Source organism: Gymnoscopelus microlampas (assembly GCF_963454915.1).
Source record: "Gymnoscopelus microlampas genome assembly, chromosome: 4".
NCBI classification, from domain to species: Eukaryota; Metazoa; Chordata; class Actinopteri; order Myctophiformes; family Myctophidae; genus Gymnoscopelus; species Gymnoscopelus microlampas.
In genome coordinates this window covers 7,594,570-7,617,092 of record NC_139941.1, presented here as the reverse complement: position 1 = coordinate 7,617,092, position 22,523 = coordinate 7,594,570, and the positions used below count along the sequence as shown (strand labels likewise).

At 39.0% G+C, this 22,523-nt stretch overlaps 1 protein-coding gene across 1 annotated transcript in view; it reads right to left on the bottom strand.

Annotated features, from left to right (window-relative positions):
- The window catches only part of LOC311044280 (DNA repair protein XRCC4-like), a 105,223-nt gene that overhangs the window by 68,182 nt on the left and 14,518 nt on the right, over nucleotides 1-22,523 (bottom strand). Inside the window, exons 2-4 of the mRNA XM_084055735.1 lie at nucleotides 6,046-6,212; nucleotides 2,289-2,343; nucleotides 1,452-1,593 (exon numbers count right to left, since the gene is read on the bottom strand). Of these exons, the coding sequence (XP_083911861.1) occupies nucleotides 1,452-1,593; nucleotides 2,289-2,343; nucleotides 6,046-6,187 (339 nt within the window). The 5' untranslated portion in view covers nucleotides 6,188-6,212. The remainder of the gene's footprint in view (nucleotides 1-1,451; nucleotides 1,594-2,288; nucleotides 2,344-6,045; nucleotides 6,213-22,523) is intronic.

Here is a 22,523-nt window from a genome sequence, read left to right as displayed (position 1 = left end):
TTACAATCTAGGTAGCTGGCTAGCAGTTTGTATGTTAAAGCGGCACTATGTAACTTTTTTTAATGAATAGAATGCAATTCTGTCCAATCTGTATGGTATAGTATGTTAATACAATATAACTTATACAATTTGGGCGGTTGTATTTTTTCTCCCTGCTCTTCTATTGAGACAAAAGGTCATGGCTCACCTAGACACAAATTTTGACCTGCTAGTCAAGATTAAATTTATCCCCTGAGCAAGCCGGCAGGCTATATTAGCTCAATGGTAAAAAATGTCAGCGTTTTACCAAACCATTCAGGATTGGAAAATATAGATCACCTGGAACCCCAGACCACTGGTTGAGAACCACTGCTCTAAACAAATACTGTCCAAATAATAATCTGTACATTGAAACTATAGGATAATCAATGAACCTAGCACACTTCTAATCCAGGCAATTATTGTACTTTTTACTCCATTGCATTTTTTTGGGGGAAAACGTACTACCAGTTAGTTACTAGTTACTTTGCAGATTTTGATTATTGTGATTGATTAATTGATTGATTGATTGATTGATTGATTGATTGAATGAATGAATACAAATGTAAGCGGCACGTGGTACAGTCAGACATTGAGGATAAAAGGATAACACAAAAACGCCCTGGGCACTCGTTTCCATTGTGGTCCTAAAACATACTTTAACCACTTAAGCTCCGTTTTATACTTCAGCTATTCAAAGTGTGTGAAAAATATTCAAAACATAAAAAAGAAAATTCAAGATTTTTTTGAAAATAGCCGATCTACAAACGTATTGTGAGCTTGTAGATTGCCCATTTTCAGATAGCTGACACATGTAGGGGTTAAAGTGGTTCAACTGATTGGGATGCTGTGTGATCGCATTTTCCTGGGAACCCCCCCTGGCTGGAACCCCCTCCTCAAGGACCCCTGGGGGTCCCTGGAACCACACTCTCTTGAGAACCACTGGACTAGTGGAACAAAAGTGTTCACTAGATGTTAAAGTGGTTTATCAGCTGGTTAGCACCGTTAACCCATTAAGACCTAGAACTGTGTCATTTTTAGATTTGAGCTAAAAAGCATTATTTTACACTTTGGCTATTCAAAAATAGCAGATCTACAAGCTCATAGCGCGGCACCGAGTGCCGCGCTACGAGCTTGTAGATCTGCTATTTTTGAAAAATCGTGAAAATGTGTGAAAATCTTTGAATTTATATATTTTTAAAGCGAACATTTTTAACTCAAATCGTTGCTTCTGGGGGGTCCCTGGAACAAAATATTTTGATGGGGGTCCACGGCCAAAAACATATCATTTTGGGGGTCCTTGACATGAAAAAGATTGAGCACCACTGATATAGAAACATACGTTTTTCAGAAAACTGTTGAGATTTAGGAGACATGTAGAATCGGCTTCAGGTCTCAAGTGGTTTATCAGCTGGTTAGTGCCGTTAACTCACCGAGATATCTTTGCAGGTCTTGCGATAAGACAGGCGGGTGCGATCCGGAGTCAGATGAAAGGAATAGCCCGCCTCCCGCTCGGCCACGCCCCCTCGTCCCGCTCCGCAGCCCGTCAGCGCTGTGCGGAGATCCTCCACGTACCTGCAGGGGTGGACGTAACCAACGGTGTTCATTTTGTCGACTACGACTTAGGCCTGTCACAATTATTACATATAATCGTCTCATCGCAATTATTTTAGATAATCGATTTTTTTTTTCATAATTGTCATTGTTTCCATTTTGAAAAAATGTTCACACATTTCCGAACATTACGAATAGCAGAAATAGCAGATCTACAAGCTTACAAGTTTTTACATTCTTACAAATTATTAAATAGGTCAATCATTTCATTGTATATTTAAGTTATTTGTCATATTACGAAGCCTAAAAGCCAAACATAAATGAAACAATATTCATATGTCCCAATGTTCAACGCCAAACAGACAATTTTTGTGGGTTTTGGCGTTGACATGACATGAAAAAGTTTGAGAACCACTGACATAGTAACATACGTTTTTTTTCTTTTTTTTTCAAAAAACTGTTAGAAGGCATTTGTAGAATTGGAACCTCAGGTCTTAATGGGTTAACAATAATTTAACCCTTGAGAGCGTAAAATACGCACTCAAGAGTTAAAGATCTATAAGGGTCTATAATTTGCCAACTCTCCATCATTTAGCTGGGGACCGCCTGGAACTCCCTCAAAGACCACTGGTGGTCCCCGGACCACTGGTTGAGAACCACTGATCTACAAGCTCATGACGAGTCGCGTTGCGACAGTAGTATTTCTACTTGCGTACCTGTCCCTGTCCACGCCCATGTCACGGATCTCCGTCGCCACCTCGTCTTCTGAAACTGGATACAACAAAAAAAAAGAACAGGCAGCTTTTTAGGATGCAGACGGCAGAGAAACATAAAACATATAAACAGAAAAAAAAAACACGCTAGCGAGGAATGCCCGTGCGCACGTGAGCGCACATCTGAAGCGCGGCGCCGTCAGCTGTTACACAGCTGCTCGCGGAAGGCCGAGGGTCCCACTTAGCACGAGTTCAAACGGAAGACCCCCCCTCACCCACACATACAAATAGTATACAACAACACACTCTCACACACACACACACACACACACACACACATTTGTATGACTGTACTTGGAAGGCATCGGAAATAGCTGAAAAGTAGCCGGAAAATTGCTAATCTACATGCTCACAATGTGTCGTGCTGCAGCACGTTGTGAGGAGGTTTATCGGTTGTTTTCAGTGGTGTAAAGTAACTAAGTACATGGGTTAGGGTTACATTTACTCAAGAACCGTACTTAAGTAGTTTTGAGGTACTTTTCCTTTACTGGAGTATTTCCAACTGTCTATACTTTTACTTCTACTCCACTACATCTCGGAGGCAAATATTGTACTTTTACTCCACTGCAATTTAATGAAAACTTTGGTTACTATTTACTTTGCAGATATAAATGATTACATTATAGAACATACATTAACCACTTTAGCCCTATTTCATAACAAGGCTATTTGAAAATAGCCGATCTACGAGCAACGCTCACAACGGGTCGCATCTACAAGCCGATCTACAAGCAACGCGTCGTTCAAGAGCTTGTAGATCTGCTATTTTCAAACATTTTAGCACTTTCACTTCTGTACATTTTGATACCAATACTTTTGTGCTTTCACTCAAGTAAATTTTGAATTCCAAACTTTTACTTGTAACAGAGTACTTCTACATTGCAGTATTGATACTTCTACTTAAGTAAAACATTTGAGTACTTTTTTCCACCACTGCCTCTACATGTCTAATCCTAATCCCAAACTGAATCTTTTACAAATTATAAATTAAAAGGTTTTGACCATAGGACGGAAAATGTATCCTCACAATGTCTACTATACTTGCGCACACACACACACACACACACACACACACACACACACACACACACAGAAGCTGGGATGTGTAGTGTTGACATGATGTCACAACGCCATCTCTGTCAACTCTGCAGATGGACAGCAAACTATAGAGCAGTTATATCGCAGGTGTCTTCACGTGCGGACACACACACACACACACACACACACACACACACACACACACAAAGGTGTGTGTTTTGAGGTACACCTGTAAGCTGGTGAAACAAGGTGTTTGTTGTTCCCTGGTACCACCAGAACCAGGTGCCTCCTGCTGACCATAACGCACGCACACGCACACACACACACACACACACACACACACACGTTCTCAAAGTGAGATCCCCAGCAAAAGTAGTTAGCAACCACTTTATCCATGTATACGTTGGCTATTCAAACACAGCAGATAGAAGCTCACAGCGCGTCACTTCGCTTCGATTTTTTGAAAAATAGCGAAAATGTTTGGCTACTTTTGAATCATTTTGAATGTTTTCATCATTATTGGTAAACCAAGAACCTAGCATCAGTGCAAACAATATATACCAGTGGTTTATATAACCTTATTCGCGTCAAGGACCCCCAAATTGACACACATTAGCTCACGGATCCCCATTTGAAAAGTTATTCCAGGGACTCAACCATTTTGTTTCCTTGGGGGTTCCCAATCTACACTGTATCATCATCATTAGTGTTCATTTAACTCTGAGAGTGTACAAATGGAACCAAATGGACCCGTTAGGGTCCATTTGGTTCCATTTGTACACTCTCAGAGTTACAGACACATAGGGGTCCATTTGGTTACTAACTATTAATTTGGCTGGGGCCCTCAAGGACCACTGGTGGTCCCCGGACCGCTGGTTGAGAACCACTGATATATACCATAGTGTCAACATCTGATTCTGTACATTGAAACTATAGGATGAGGACACCTGCTATAAACAATGAACCTATAGCATCTGTTTAAATAGCACGCTATCTAAATTACATTCTAAACATTGTTGGTCAAGAAACACAAGCCTAAGTAACAAATCCATGAATGAATGACTAAAGTACTGCATGTCTGCAAGGTCACTAGCATCAATCTAGAAGAAGGTCGCGCGCGCGCGCACACACACACACACACACACACACACACACACACACACACACACACACACACACACACACACACACACACACACACACACACACACACACACACACACACACACACACACACACACACACACAGTTCTCTGGTAAGGCTCAGTTCTGTCAACCAGGTGCGTGCTGATCAGCACACCTGCTCCAATCACACCAGACTCAATAGTGAATAAGATGACTGTATTGTACAAAGCCCTGCAAACGATGAACTGGACCATTCATCATTATCAGAGCATTTAAATTGTCTACACTAAAACCAAACATAAAATGTCTTTATGATATTAGGTTACTAGATATGCAAGGGCAAAACGCAAACATCCCCCAAATTCTTAAAATGTCCTTAACGGCAGAGAAATTCTATATTTTCTAACAGTCAAGGTTATTAGAATGTTGCTTTCTTTTAATAGTTTTGAATCGTTTTTTAAAGCGGGTTTCCAAGTTTTTGTTTATGTTTTATCTTTCGAAAAGGCTTCGTTGTAGTAATATATACCGGTATATTAAATGGTCCATTTATACAGCGCTTTTATCCAAAGCGCTTGTTCATTACATTCACCCATTCACACACGCATTCATACACCGATGGCGGAGGAAACCATGCGGACACTTCGCACCAACTCTGGGGGAGCCCGGGATCGAACTGGGAACATTGCGGTTCCCAATCGGCCTCTCTACCGGCCACTCTACCCCTGAGCCACTGCCGCCCGTAATACGCAATATTTGTCTGGGGCAAGATTCAAAAAGCTAAAGAATAGTGAAAATAGCTGATCTACGAGCTCACAACCAGGTATTGTGTATTCTCATGTATTCTTGATGAATTGAATACACAGGACCATAATGGAAACATGCCCTACAGCAGGGGTCGGCAATAGGCGGCCCGCGGGCCGAAATTGGCCCCCCAGAAATAATATCTGGCCCGTGAGATAATTTTGAGAATTTTTTTTTTTTTTAAACATTTTTTTTTTTCTTTTTTTTTTCGAAAAATATTTTTTGATTTTTTTTGGGGGGAGGGATTTTATTTTTATACAGTATCAGACCGATAGTCTCACATATAGGCCACTATTATATCTATTATATCCAAATACAGAAAGATACAGTATGAATGATTTACTGAAAAGTGTTATAAAAAAAGTATTACAAATTAATGTTAAAATAATTATAAATACTTATTTCATAGAACCTGAACCCACTTTTGAAATCATGCACTCATAAACACGATGCATTTTAAAGGATTTATAACATTTTATAGCTAGATTAGAGGAAAATGGAGAAGAAAAAAAAAATCACCAGAAAAATCGCCTGTGCTGATATTTAAACCGGAAAAAATGTTGATTTATATTGGTCAAACAGAACCGAATTAGACCCAAATTAGACCCGAATTAGACCGAGTTAGACCCGAATTAGACCCGAAAAATTGTGCGCCCTTTTAGCATTATTGTAGAACTGTACCTCTGTACCTTCTGCAAACTGGTAATAAGTTATTCAATTAATCAGGCAGCCATACCTTCTCCTATCCAGCCCGAGGTGCCTCCATCGCTGAGGACCAGAGTGAAGCCAGCGCCCAGGTCACCTGACCAGTCCACTCGCAGGAAGTAGCTCTTCTCGGGGTCAGAGGTCACAGTTATCTGTCGGAAGGCGCCACTCATGTCTGCCGCCCCCTGGTGGTGACATCTGTGGACAAGAGGACCGCGTGACAGGTTTACAGGGTGTAAAGAAGTGACAAATGCTGATTAGTGTGAGTTCTGGACAACATTTGTAGGAGTAGTAGTACTAGCAAAAAGTGTGTTTAAAAAAGAAAAAGTGGCCAGCAGTGGTGGAAAAAGTACTCAAATGTTTTACTTAAGTAAAAGTATCAATACTGCACTGTAGAAACACTCTGTTACAAGTAAAAGTCCGGGTAATCAAATACTTACTAAAAGTACAAAAGTATTGGCATCAAAATATACTTAAAGTACCAAAAGTAGAAAGTACTCATTGTGCAGAATGTCACGTTTCACAAGGTATCATGTTCATTATGTATAAAATGTATCAAACATCTTTTGAAAATAGCAGATCCACAAGCTCACAACGCGCCAGCTTGTAGATCGGCTATTTTCAAATAGTGCTGAAGTGGTTAATGTATGTTTTGTAATAATAATCAAAATCTACAAAGTAACTAAAGTTTTCAAATAATTGTAGTGGAGTAAAAGTATAATATTTGCCTCTGAGGTGTAGTGGAGTAGAAGTAAAAGTACTGAAAATTGGAAATACTCTGGTAAAGTAAAACCATCTATAGCCCAAATTTGAAAGGCCCTGTTATAGCGAAGCCATGCGGCTGACTTGGCCACACTGGGAGTGGCCATGGACCGCCGATCGGTCGGTCCATTATCTGCTCACAGACGAGCACGCGGACACACACGGACACACGCGGACACACGCGGACACACACGGACACACACACGGACACACACACGGACACACACACGGACACACGCGGACACACGCGGACACACGCGGACACACGGACATGTGGACGGACAGGGGTGAAAACATAAGTCTCCGGCGAAGACAAAAAAACCCTAACAAAAGCCTGTTTCACTGAAACAGACTCTTTTTGTTTGTTGGGGGGGGGGGGGGGGGGGTGTTATATACAGTATGTGAGATTATCATTAAGAGAAAAAAAAAGCCCTGTGATGTCTTCATCGTTGATGATGCAAAGGAAAACACAGCCTTAATCATTAGCAGCACTCACACAACCACTGCACCTCATTTGTATGGCTTTTAGTGTATACGTAAGCAAACGGACCACCCTGGGCATTGTGTCAGGAATACTCTGCATGCTGCAATGTTGCAATAACTACCACCCCGCTGTGTGTGCGTGCGTGCGAGTGCATGCGTGTGTGTGTGTGTGTGTGTGTGTGTGTGTGTGTGTGTGTGTGTGTGTGTGTGTGTGTGTGTGTGTGTGTGTGTGTGTGTGTGTTTGCGCAAGTGGTGGAAAAAGTACTCAAATGTTTTACTCAAGTAAAAGTATCAATACTGCTTTGTAGAAATACTCTGTTACAAGTAAAAGTCCGGAATTCAAAATCGACTTGAGTAAAAGTACAAAAGTATTGGTATCAAAATGTACTTAAAAGTACCAAAAGTAAAAGTACTAAAATGTCTGAAAATAGCCGATCTACAAGCTCACAACGCGTCGCATCGCGGCGCGTTGTGAGCTTGTAGATCTGCTATTTTCAAATATCCTAGGTATAAAATAGGCCTAAAGTGGTTAACGTATGTGTCATAATGTAATCATTTATATCTGCAGAGTATAACGTTTGCAAATAATTGTAGTGGAGTAAAAGTACAATATTTGCCTCTGAGAAATACTCCAGTAAAGTAAAAGTACCTCAACATTGTACTTAAGTACAGCACGTGAGTAAATGTACTTTGTTACTTTACACCACTGTGTGTGTGTGTGTGTGTGTGTGTGTGTGTGTGTGTGTGTGTGTGTGTGTGTGTGTGTGTGTGTGTGTGTGTGTGTGTGTGTGTGCGAGCGTGTGTGTGTCTCTGACTCATTGGAACCACAGGGAGATCAATGGCAGTTTGGCAACGACCGTCCGTTTCGTTCCCTGACCTCCAGAAACGTGGATTACAGTACGTGTTGCTTAAATAAAGCAGAAACAGACTGAACCTGATGCCTGCGTTGCTACTTACAGTAAGTACATTCTGTCAGCGTATCGAGGATGTGATGCGGTTACATCAAACTGGGGGGAAAGAAACATCTGATGTACTTTCAAAGGCCCCACAGAGAGATTCCACAAAATATGCTGGGACCCACTAATACACTTTTTGTGAGTATGGCCTGGCCTGGCCAGGAACTATAACGCTATACCTACGCTTGGTCTGTCCTATTATGCTTAATCCATTAAGTCATTTTAAGATTTCTTTGGCTATTAAAAAATAGCAGATCTATACATATGCTATTTTTGAAAAAATCGTGAACATTTGTGATGTCAAATATTTGAATATATATATATATTTTTGTAACATTTGTAACTCAAATCTTTGATTCTGGGGGGGTCCCTGGAAGAAAACATTTTGAGATGGGGGTCCGCGGCCAAATACATATAATTCTGCGAGTCCTTGACATGAATCATTTTTAGATATGTATTTGGCCGCGGACCCCCATCTCAAAATATGTGGTTCCAGGGACCCCCAGAGGCAAAGATTTGAGATAGAAATGTTTGCTTTAAAAACAAATGTATATTCAAATTTTTGCACAAATTAAAAAAAAATAGATATATAAGCTCATAGCACGACACTCGGTGCCACACTATGAGCTTGTAGATCTGCTATTTTCGAATAGCCAAAGAAATCTAAAAGGACACAGATTCCCGGATTGAATGGGTTAAGCTTAAGCACACTACAGTACTACCACTGTCATTGTCGTCTTTTGTCTGTATTTGTCTTTTGTGTTTTATTTGTATGTCTTGTTTGTAAGTTATTTGTGTCAATAAAAAATATATAATAAAAAAAATAATCACTTTCAACCTGGCATCCCTATTTTCTCATTATATTGTCAAAAATGTTTAAAACATTTTTTTTAGATGGGTTTGGCTACTTGTTGCACTACAAGCATAGCTGTGGGGGGTCTCAGCTTGTGTCACATGTAAGAAGGGGGGGGGGGGGGGGGTAGGGGGTTGGGAACCACTGCCCTGGAGGGACTGAGTGTCTCTAAAGTGACCACCACAGTAAACATTGAATCCAACAGCAACTAACGGGTCAATTACACAGATGTTTATCTAATTCCTGAAACCTACAACAATAAAACATCCCTTTTTACATTTTATTGGCCTTCTTTTAGGTTTTTCGGGGGGGTTTTCAGTTTTTTCCCCCTTTTTGAAAAAACGTGAGAAACTTGTACTTGATGACAGCCTTCCAGGGCGAAACACCGTCCTTAACTAATATCAAGGACCCCCGGTTCGGTTTGATATGCATTTAGGCCACGGACCCCCATTTGATATATATATTTATTTATTTTTTCTCTGTGACCCCAAACTACACCGTGAAATTCTCAGTGCTTATTTAACTCCGAGAGTGCACACATTACCGATTTGGTTTCATTGCCGACCCTTCGCAATAGGCTCTGTGCACAGCAGCCATATATTGGAAAGAAATTGGGCCTCTTCCTTACTTCCTTCACAGGTCTTACCAATGATACTAATGAAGGCTCTGTTCCATTCTGGTCAAACAGAGTCAGGGTGCTGATATTGTGCATGTTGGCTCACTGCAAACACTCTGCTACACCAGTGAGTCTCAAAGTGTGGTCCAGGGACCCTCATGGTTCCTTGAGGGGGGTTCCAAATGGCCCCTTACGGGTGTGTAACTCTGAGAGTGTACAAATGGAACCAAATGGACCCGTAAGGGTCCATTTGGTTCCATTTGTACACTCTCAGAGTTATGAGGGTCCTTGAAATGAAGAAGTTTGAGAACCACTGTACAACACTAAATGGAACAGAGCCTTAATTAGTATCATCATTGGTAACACCTGTGAAGGACGTCTATGCTGTCCACAGAACCTATTATAACATCCTTTTTTTTAATGTATTGACCTTTTCTTTTAGTTTTTTTTTTCTTTTTCTTTTCGGAAAAAAAAAGAAAAAGCTTGAGAAACTTTTACTTGATTGCGGCCGTCCGGTTGGCTGAAACGCGTGATTAGAGCGTTCCTCTTCTTCCACGTGAAGTGAGAGGTGAGCTGGACGGTTAAGTACAGGGCAGCGGGGATGCAGAGAGGAGACCCCGGGAGGAAGAGGGACAGCTTAATTGGCACTTGGCCAATTTGGACATGTCGGTCGAGGGAGGAAAAAAATGAAAATGAGACCCTTTCCCCCCTCAGAGAGCCAGCCATAAGTTATGATGTGACCACCTCTGTACGCCCTGCCGGAGGTCAAGGTGCTTCAAAATGAGACCGGCAGCTGAGAATTTGACACGCACGCACACACAGACACACACAGACATGCACACACACACACTGGTGAAAGGTAACCAAGTACATGTACTCCAAGTGATGTACTTAAGTAAAATCTTGAGGTACAGTACTTTCCCTTTACTGGCCTGAGTCCATTTTTCAATGCTTTATACTAAATACTCCATCTCAAAAAGGCAAATATTGCACTTTTAAGTTTTTTACTCAACTACAATTATTTGGAGACTTTAGTTACTTGGCTATTTTGCAGATGTGTTGCAAAGTATGATGACAAGACATACATGAACCAATTGAGCCCCGTTTTATTCTACGGCTAGTCGAAAATAGACGATCTACCAGAGTCGATTTTCTTTTTTACAATGTTTTAAAAGAAAATCTTTGAAATTGGGCCTTCTGCATAATGAGTACAGCATATTATTTACATTTATATTTTGATTCCAATACTTTTTTTGTACTTTTTACTCAGTCAACTTTTGAATACGGGACTTTTACTCGTACAAGGCCTTCTTCATTACAGTACTTTTACTGAGTAAAAGTATTTCTTCTACCAACCACACACACACACACGCACGCACACGCACACACACACACACACACACACACACACACACACACACACACACACACACACCACAAACACACAAACACACACACACACACACACACACACACACACAGAGAAGTGGAGGTGACTGTGTAGATTAAAGTTGACCCTTTGTGCTCCTGGTGGGTGTGTCAGGAACGGGGGAGGGGGGGTGTGGGGGGGGGTGGGCGACTGAAGGGTTCAACTTTAACCTCATAAAGGCCAGGCAGCAGCTACTCATTAGTTAGTGGAACATCTGCTCTCTCTGCAAGCAGGATGACCCCGCTGCAGTTAATGACAGAAAGAAAGAAGGACACTCACATTAAAACACACACACACACACACACACTACTGTAGTGTTGCACTCAGGAATGGACCCGTGCACCGTAGGGCCTTCACACACACACACACACACACACACACACACACACACACACACACACACACACACACAAACACACACACACACACACACACACACACAATCTGGACATCTGCACTAAATGACAAGATATGGTATTATATAGTAGCCATTCACCACCTGTGGGCTGGGGCTACCAGTGGTGGAAAAAGTACTCAATTTACTTGAGTAAAAGTACAAAAGTATTGGTATCAAAATATACTTAAAGGACCAAAAGTAAAAGTAGTTATTATGCAGAAAGTCCCGTTTCACAAGGTATCAATTGTATACAATGTATTCAAATATTTTGAAAATAGCAGATCTACAAGCTCACAACATGTTGCATCGCGACGTGTTGTGAGCTTGTAGATCTGCTATTTTCAAATAGCCAAAGTTTAAATAGGGCTGAAGTGGTTAATGTACGTTTTGTAAGAATAATCCAAATCTACAAAGTAACTACTAACTAAAGTTTTCAAATAATTGTGGCGGAGTAAAAGTATAGTCTTTGCCTCTGAGATGTAGTGGAGTAGAAGTAAAAGTACTGAAAATGAGAAATACTCCAGTAAAGTAAAAATACCTCAAAACTGTACTGAAGTACTGTACTTGAGTAAATGTACTTAGTTACTTTACACCACTGCTACTAGGAATGAGGCCCGTACAGTGCATGGATGTTTAAACATGTACTGTACGTTTTTTTTTCTTGGCCTCTAGGGCCTAGAAAAATGTATACATCCATTGTAATAAATGCATAAACATTCGCATAATAATCGTGATAGCTGTGAAACCATGATTATTTCTTGCACTATAATCACACACTATCTGGAAATCTGCAATAAATGACACTATACCTGTATGGTATATAGCAGTGATCCTGTTACACAATTTGTAAGAAGAGGAGAGGAGAGAGAGATAACGAATCCAGACCCACTGAAAGTTGCGAGACACTCTTTGATCGGGGCCCGCTCATAATTCCGACCTCCCATTATTCTGACGTCCTAGTCCAACAAACGTTAGGTTAGTGTGAGGTTATAGTGTTAGGGTTAAGGATAGGGTTGGTCATAATGGGTCCAGTTGGAATAATGGGACGTTGGAAATAGTGACATGGCACCCTTTGATCTTGCTACCACTTGCTATCCTGCCTGAAAATATTTGCATATTATGTTCTTCTCTTCCGTTTACAACGGAGTCTATCGTAGGCATACTCTCTCAATAGCTCGGGGTCCGTCTATTTGCTGAATGGCGTATCTGCGCATCGCTACGAACTTTGCCCTAACCGGATAATCTCAGCATATTAAACCCATTAAGACCTGAGGCGATTCTTAAAAAGGTTTTCTAAATCCTAACAGTTTTTTGAAAAAAATCTAAAAAAAAATGTTTCAAGATTTTTCAAAAATAGCAGATCTACAAGCTCATAGCGCGGCACTCGGTGCCGCGCTATGACCTTGTATATCTGCTATTTTTGAATAGCCAAAGAAATCTAAAGTGACACAGATGCGTTTCAGGTCTTAATTATGGGGTTAGAACAGACTCAAAATTATCTGTATCCGTGAAAGCAGATTTGTACTCGTAGAGACAATTCGCAACAAACAGTCTGTAAGTGTAAATCAGATTTGTACTTGTAAAGTGCAATTCGTAACTCAAATATCAACATTTGTAACTCAAATATCAACATCTGTAACTCAAATATCAACATTTGTAACTCGTGTATCAACATTTGTAACTCGTGCATCAACATTTGTGTGTCAACTTATACATTTTAGAAGGAGATTTATTTGTGACTTTCCACCGATTTGTGTGAGTAATTATGAGACTCTTTTACCACACTGTTTTGTCATATGATTCGTAACTTGTAAAAAATAAAATCACCTATTTATGCAGAGTCATTTGTATTTGTGTATCTAAATGTACAACTCGTAAATCAACATTTGTGTGTCAACTTAAGACATTATAAACGCAAATGTAGCTGTGACTAATTTTGAGACTATGCTGGTGTTCAAACAGTCTCATATATTCGTATCTGTAAATAAGATTTGTACCTATTTTCACATTTGTAACTCAAATAACAACATCTGTATGTCATATATGAACATTTGTAAGTCAACTTTGAAATTATAAAACTAAATGTAGCTGTTAATGTACACGGATCTGTGTGACGAATTATGAGACTGTTGTCCCGTGTTAAATGCAAACAGATCTGTGACTCGTGTTGGGAGCAGTACCGAGTGCCTCCGCTAGATGGCGGTGTGAGTACACGATATGCTCGGCTACATGATTTGCTCGGGGTCCTGCGCTTGCTACCGACGTCACACACTATGATTGGCTGTACGTCTGAACGATGACGTGGCACATTGTGATTGGCTTGTGGCTTTTTTTCTTTTCAAAACTTTATTGAACACTGTTACAAATCACACAAATCAGTGTTACGTTATGGATAAGTGTTGTTTATTATTTTAAAATGAACGTCTTTTTCCAGTGGTAACCTATTCATATCATTGATAATTAAATAAGTTTGAAGAGGCTTAATGGTGATTATTTAGTGAATTATGGACAATTTGTTTGTTTTAACAGAACGTTTAGAACGTTTTATTAAATAAGTTTTATAGAGGCTTGATTATTTAGTGAATTATGGATAATTTGTTTGTTTTAACATAACGTTAATAATATGTTTTCGCGATAATATATTTGTGTCTCTATAATATTAATATATGATAATATATAATAATATATAAAGATATCCCCTGGTTCTTTTTGAGTTCAAAAAGTACCACCAGGTCTCTGCGGAGGGGGGTCCGCTCCACCCAACCACGTACCCAGGATCGGGGTGCCTTGGTCTGGGTAGAGAGGGACCGCCAAAGGGGGTCCCTGGTTCTTTTTGAAAAATACAAAAAATCTTCTAAGTACAAAGTACCACCAGGTCTCTTTTTGAAAAATACAAAAAATCTTCTAAGTACAAAGTACCACCAGGTCTCTGCAGACCCCCCTCCGCAGAGACCTGGTGGTACTTAAAAGATTTTTTGTATTTTTCAAAACGAACCAGGGACCCCCTTTGGCGGTCCCTCTCTACCCAGACCAAGGCACCCCGATCCTGGGTACGTGGTTGGGTGGAGCGGACCCCCCTCCGCAGAGACCTGGTGGGCCGGACTGGGACCAAAATTCAGCCCTGGCATTTTGGTCCGAACCGCCCCCCCCCCCCCCCCCCCCCCCCCCCCTTTGTCAATGGGGGGGGGGGGGGGGGGGGGGGGGGGGGGGGCGTTTCACTGCTCCAGCCCAGCCCTGCACATGAACTCTGCAGCCGCACTGAGGCCCCTGCTGGAAAGCATCCCAGCCCAAACACTAACGTAACTAATAATTGGGCCGCGCGACCCGGAAATTAGCATAATAATCCTAAAACGGGAGCAAAAATATTTTGCTCAAAATGGCCAGTCCGCCCCTGCTTTGTACTTAGAAGATTTTTTGTATTTTTCAAAAAGAACCAGTGGATATCTTTATATATTATTATATATTATCATATATTAATATTATAGAGACACAAATATATTATCGCGAAAACATATTATTAACGTTATGTTAAAACAAACAAATTATCCATAATTCACTAAATAATCAAGCCTCTATAAAACGTATTTAATAAAACGTTCTAAACGTTCTGTTAAAACAAACAAATTGTCCATAATTCACTAAATAATCACCATTAAGCCTCTTCAAACTTATTTAATTATCAATGATTTTTTGTATTTTTCAAAAAGAACCAGGGGACATCTTTATATATTATTATATATTATCATTTATTAATATTATAGAGACACAAATATATTATCACGAAAACATATTATTAACGTTATGTTAAAACAAACAAATTGTCCATAATTCACTAAATAATCACCATTAAGCCTCTTCAAACTTATTTAATTATCAATGATATGAATAGGTTACCACTGGAAAAAGACGTTTATTTTAAAATAATAAACAACACTTATCCATAACGTAACACTGATTTGTGTGATTTGTAACTGATGGATATGTTTTGATTAATCATAATTTGTCTAATGTCCTGAACCTGCTTTAAATGTCAAATTAATATAAATGCTGCATAAAGGTTTTAACATCACGTGAAATACAGCAGAAGGCCATCTGTCCACCCTGGACACACAAGGGTGCAGCCGTGAACTGTACACTGCCTGAAAGTTGTGTCTAAGTCATCCTGAGAAACTGTCTTGTTGTGGATTCCTGGAGCCTACTATCAAGTTTTGCCCCGATCCTTGGATTTGGGTCACAAGATTTCCGGGAGCTGCGTACTCATTTTGCTTTTAGTCCTGGAAGAGGGCTTTGAAGTCATCCTGCGAGGTCAAAATCCCCCCCCCCCTCATCCAACTCTGTGAAGATAACAGACTGTTCCTCCTTCAATATATCTGAATCTCTCTCTGCCATAATGCAGTTGTAACATTTTTACTTAACCTGAAGGAACGCTATACGATCCTTATTTTTGTATTGCCTCCTATCGCAGCTCTGTGCAAACTCAATCTAACCGCAATTAATTGTAACTGTAATTAATAACTCATTTTGTAATAATAATTACCTTATTTTAACCTGTCGTTGTCGTCTCTTTTATTATTACTATACCTTTACAGTCTTAACACCTTTTTACCCAAAATCATAAAGTCTACACAGGGTCCAGGTTCCAGTGATAGCTTGGGCTAATTAGGGCATAATATTGCCCTCATTATCTTAAGTTATCAAATGGTCCAAACGAGCGCGGATAAAATACGCGAAATACTCTGATTTTTCGTGAACGAGCGAATTACTAGGATTTTTTATATACTCGGAAATATATTTTTCATTTCTTTGCGGAATACTGGATCCGGTGATCGGTCTACTGGAAGGGTATAGTATGGTTTATTGACTTTGCACATTAGAGAGGCATTGTGACAATTTATAGTTATATCATATAACTGTAAATTGCCATAAATTAAACTGTTCACTTTAGATATAAAATAGTTATAAATTAACTGTTAAATTTAACCATCCCAAAACTAATTTAATTTTCATAATTCAAATCATTGATCTTATTAGATTCAGAATTAACCTGGCAAGGGTCTCTTTTTAATTGTAATAACACCATAATGGCATATCTAAGGCATAGACAACCCCCAAATTATAGACCCCCTTCTGTCTGCATGGTAGCCCGCTCACTGGCTAACATGCCAGTCCCTACCATGCCGGCCGCCCCGAGAGAATTACCCCCTAGGGAAGCCCTTCCAATGACTAGACGCACATCACCCGTGCAATGTTATGCATGTGGTCAACTCAATCATCTGTCCTACGCTTGTCCGCTCCCCTCACAGGGATGCGGAGGTTCAAACCATGCCCTCCTCCAGCTCCCACTTCAGCGTAATTATTCCGTTCCCGTCAAACATGGTAATGACAAGCGGTCTTGGGCTTTCGAACGGCAGCGACCCATTCTGATACTGGGAGACAGTAATTTGGCACGGATACCGAGCTACCCGTTTTCAAACGTTCAAATTGACAGCTTCCCCGGCGGCAACTTTCGAAATATTTGCCATATGTTGAGTAAAACCGCGAAGGACAACTATGCTGGCATCGTTGTCTTCTCTCTTGGCATTAATTCCAGGGACCAGCCCAATATTCCATTAAATGTCAAATGTTTAAACATGGCAGCCCTCAACATGATACACTTGGTGGCCAGAGAAACATTTCCAAATGCCATAATTTATGTGCCGATACTAAACTATTCCAAATTCTTAACTCGGAGACAGAGAGACACTCTCGACGCCCTTAATTCCCACATAAAAACAACCTATCGCCATTTAACACCCTTGCCAGAAGAGCAGTTCCAAACAATGCGGGATCATGTCCACTGGACACCCGCCACCGCGTTATCCATCCTATCGCACTGGGCTACCCAGATAAATATATAATTATGTGTCCGACGGGAGAACAAATCTTATCTCTTTGTCGGCTATTCAACTTAGTCGGTTATTAGGACATTCCTGTGTCTCATAAATTTTCCTATCTACTGTGGTCATTATGTAGCTCGTTATTAATTTTCATCTCTAAAATTCAGAGTGGAGCGCTACACTCTAATGTATTTTTATTGTCTCTTTCTCTCATCACCTCCGGCCGGGGTGTTGTGGGGGGTGGACATATATATATATATATTTTACCTTTGACCGGTTTTATTTTGACCACTGTAGATTAAATCCATTTAATATTGTGAGTTTTAAAAATAAGCCTTAATAATAAATTTTATATTCCTTTCCCCCTTCTGTTCTAAATTCATTGAACCAGTAAATATATTTTGTTTATGCCCCATAAATTCAGATAATTGTAAATACTTTTCAAAGCTTTGTCGCTGATTTTTCTATGTAACTTTTAGATGACTTCATTTCCCATAAATCATTGCGGGCTTATACTTCCGGGGCGATTTATGGGAAACCCCGGTAGCTTATGTTTCCGGGGTCATCTAGCATCTAGCATACAGTAGCTTGTAGAACTCGCTCCCTCGAAACGAATTCATGCTAAAAAAAATACAACACTAACCTTTATATCAGATTAACGCTTACAAGGAATCTTTTGGTGAACCTTTTTCTAAATACAGATATTTTTTATAGATCGTAGATCTGTGTTTTTTTTGTATATATATACATACGTACAGTATGTGTGACCGGCATGGGTCTACCTTGCCTGCAGGATGCGTACGTATGGATATAGATACCAGTAGTTCTTTGTATCTGTGGGTATATGTATATCGACAGGCATATGTATGTATGTGTGTATATATAGGTATAACTGCAAGATACCATTTATCGTCAAATCGCTCATTTTCCTGACTTTTATGTCGGGTCAAAAGAGGGATTGTGATAATCATTAGACATTACGTTTCAAGAGTTAAATCTTTTTCTTTTAATTGTAATATTGTTTCATTTATGTTACACAAACAAGACTTTATGAACAGACTACTCCTTAATTTTGATTTAATTTTATTTTATTAATTTTGATTTAAACTAAAATGTTTTATAACCCCCTTTAAATTCATGAAAAACATTCTTGAATATATATATTTTGTATAATATGGTCTAGACGGTCACTTATATAACTCATCATTTATTTTCGTTCTTCAAAACTTTTTGAACGGGGAATCTTTTCAGGGCTTTGAGCGTGTCAAACTTTAACTATAGTCTGTTAGAGCGCCCGTATCCACTGCCATAAATAGATTCTAGACTAAACGTTCTTAAAAATACAATATTTCACTATATATCTATCTCTCTCTCTCCATCTCTCCATCTCTCTCTCTCTCTCTCTTTTTCTCTTCCTTCCTCTCCGCGGTAAACATTTAGGCTGCTCATAGTTGCTTTTGTGCTGTTAATGTGTTGACAAGTTGTTGACTGACATGCTCAGGGTAATTTTTTTTGAGAGCAGCCCTCTTGTGCTATGGAAAAGTGTAGGATAATGACGTAAGAAGGTTATATTAACCGCACGCGATCTGTACTGGACATCCTCCATATTTTTTACACTGGTGTTTGACTAAGCAGCTGGATATTCTCATTTCTGAATATTTCCAGTTCTTTATTTATATATAGATACTTGTGCTAGGTTCCGCCCTGTATGAGTATGTATATATGTATATGGATTTATGGTGTACCTCAGATCATATCATCTAGAATAACCCCCGATCCAAACTTTGGGTGTTCGATGAGAACGTTTTAGGTACATGTATAAATCATTATGCTGGTCTCACACCAGGGGAGGGATCAAGTGTAGATAAGTGTGCGACCCCTCGTCATTCGCGTAAATTAATTTTGTGTTAATGTTTGTTCACGAGAACTAATATATCTATTTTACTCTGTAGGATTATGAATATTGGTCGACTTGCATTCACAAATTATTGATTTTCGGGGATATGTTTTTCATAAATTATTGTACGTGTGGTAGACCATTAATCGATAAAAATGGTCGATTTAAGCAATCACAAGAGCTCATTCGTCTGCTAGACAGACTAAGTCGACTAATAAACTCAACCCAGGAATGCTGATTATTTTCTGTGGTTTCATTGTACTTATATCTTAAACTCAGACCTCTGTAACCATATTTTGACCATTCTAGTTCCATCCCTCGCCACATGTATGGATATGTCTATATAGACATATTCCTTAAATAATAAGTTCTAATTTTTTTTGGTTTTCTTTAATGGACTCAATTACCCAGAATTCATTCAACAGGAAGTATCAGCTTCCCTGTCACGTCACTTTACCACGTCACTTCTACAGATTCCATTACATTCAATACTTATCAGGGTCACTCCTACACATTCCATTGAATTCAATACTTATCAGTGAATATTAGATTAAATACATTACAATATTATAATATTCTTTATACTATTCTTTGGAAACATTTTAATGATGAATAAGAAGAATTAATTTTAAAGTTTTAAAGATATTTGATCATTTTTAACTAAACTTGTAGATCTGCTATTTTATTTTTTTCCAAAGTCTGTGTTTTCTTTTCAATTTATTTTGATGTACTTTATCTAACTCTAACTCTTCGCAACGAATATGTTTATTTTAATTTTGTCATTGTTATATTTTAATTTTAAACATTTTAATCATAATTCTTTCATATATACTATATCCATATGATGTAACGCCATGTATGGTTATGGGTATCTGAGGGTATTGGAAGGTTTAAAATTATTATATATATGTATATAGATATATGAATATATGTATTTCTTTATTTGTTTTCTTTTGTACTGTCATTTTTTTTGTTTGTCTATTTTCAGAACAAAACACAGTATGCCTCACGTTCCAGGCCAATTCGTATTGTGCTGTAAATAGACCTAGGAGGTAAGTGGGGTACAACCCCACAACTGATTTACATATTAATACGAACCCTGGAATGCATTTGTTTGTTTTTAGTTTAGATGAAGGATAAAAGAATAAATCAGTGAAGAGTCATTCATTTTCACAGTTGTCCTAAGCTCGGTGGAAATGAATGTACCCTTCAGAATAGAACCTCAAATAAATATTTCCATATTTTCTTTTACATTTTTCATGTTCCCATTGTGTTTAAATCTGATTTGTTTCTTTTCCATGTCACCTTCATTTACCCATTGAATGTGACAAGGGGAGAGATTTGTAGATGAATAATTGATTTGATTTGCTGAATATACTTAGATTGAAAACATTTGAAAGTTACTGGTACTTTGTATACATACTGATGTGATGTTTCGCCCTGCATTGGTATCTATACATATGGGTGATAAGGAAAAAACCTACTTTAACAATATACTTAGATTGAAAACATTTGAAAATTACACAAACAGTTTGTATTTACTCAGGTTGTACTTACTTAATCCATTAACATGATTCCTCCTACCAAAATAAACCCCATATACATGCAATCAGGAGGTATTACATTCGGGAGGTATTTCCTGGGTTTTGGGGCCATTCCACTGAGTTTTTCCCTAAATAAAGTAAAGTTATTTGTTAGTGGGGATGTGAATGGTTAATCAACTGTTGCTAAAGGCCGCAGGTGGAAGGCTAGACACAGCCCTACTACCAACAAGTAAAAGTACAGGTCAGAAGTGTACCGTTACATTTTAAATACTTAAAAACTTGTTAAAGTATCTGGACCAGCTCAACACGAGGAGGGGTAATTCTCTTATCTGAATTGTCCAGAATCGTCTTTGATCAGTTACGTAGGTGTCTTGTCAAAGTCCAATTTCAAAAACTTGTCAGCCTGGTCAATTTCCCCTCACTCTATCAACCAAAACGGGCTATGGGTCAATAACAGGTGCTAAAAAAAAAATTGATTACATCCAAACGTATTTTGAAAAGATTTGTTTTGGAACGGTACATTAGCTGAGATTTTTGAATTATAATAAAATTATTTGTTAGTGGAGATGTGAATTGTTAATCAGCTGTTGCTGAACGCTGCAGGTGGAGAACTAGACGCGACTCCACTAAACAAAAGGTAATACCCGGGAAAAACTTTGTCGTATGGGTCTCGAAATCTCATGAAATATAACCCTGTTTTACTTCCTAATTGAATGAATAACCATTATATACAGTCCTTTCAAAGTAATATCTGTCACAATGTAAGGTTTATTAATCTACAATTCAATTTAAATTATACAGTCCTTAAAATATATTGGTACTTCCAATCCATTTGCCCTTTAGGTCATTTGAAATCTCTGTGTCCTTACTTAGTCACTGTAAGCCTGTCTGTGTCTGGTTTGGTTTGAATAATGTCACAAGGTACAATCAGCTTGCCCTTTGACCCTATCCAAATCATGATAAAGAGGTAGGCTTGATGGATATGTTTTGATTAATCATAATTTGTCTAATGTCCTGAACCTGCTTTAAATGTCAAATTAATATAAATGCTGCATAAAGGTTTTAACATCACGTGAAATACAGCAGAAGGCCATCTGTCCACCCTGGACACACAAGGGTGCAGCCGTGAACTGTACACTGCCTGAAAGTTGTGTCTAAGTCATCCTGAGAAACTGTCTTGTTGTGGATTCCTGGAGCCTACTATCAAGTTTTGCCCCGATCCTTGGATTTGGGTCACAAGATTTCCGGGAGCTGCGTACTCATTTTGCTTTTAGTCCTGGAAGAGGGCTTTGAAGTCATCCTGCGAGGTCAAAATCCCCCCCCCCTCATCCAACTCTGTGAAGATAACAGACTGTTCCTCCTTCAATATATCTGAATCTCTCTCTGCCATAATGCAGTTGTAACATTTTTACTTAACCTGAAGGAACGCTATACGATCCTTATTTTTGTATTGCCTCCTATCGCAGCTCTGTGCAAACTCAATCTAACCGCAATTAATTGTAACTGTAATTAATAACTCATTTTGTAATAATAATTACCTTATTTTAACCTGTCGTTGTCGTCTCTTTTATTATTACTATACCTTTACAGTCTTAACACCTTTTTACCCAAAATCATAAAGTCTACACAGGGTCCAGGTTCCAGTGATAGCTTGGGCTAATTAGGGCATAATATTGCCCTCATTATCTTAAGTTAT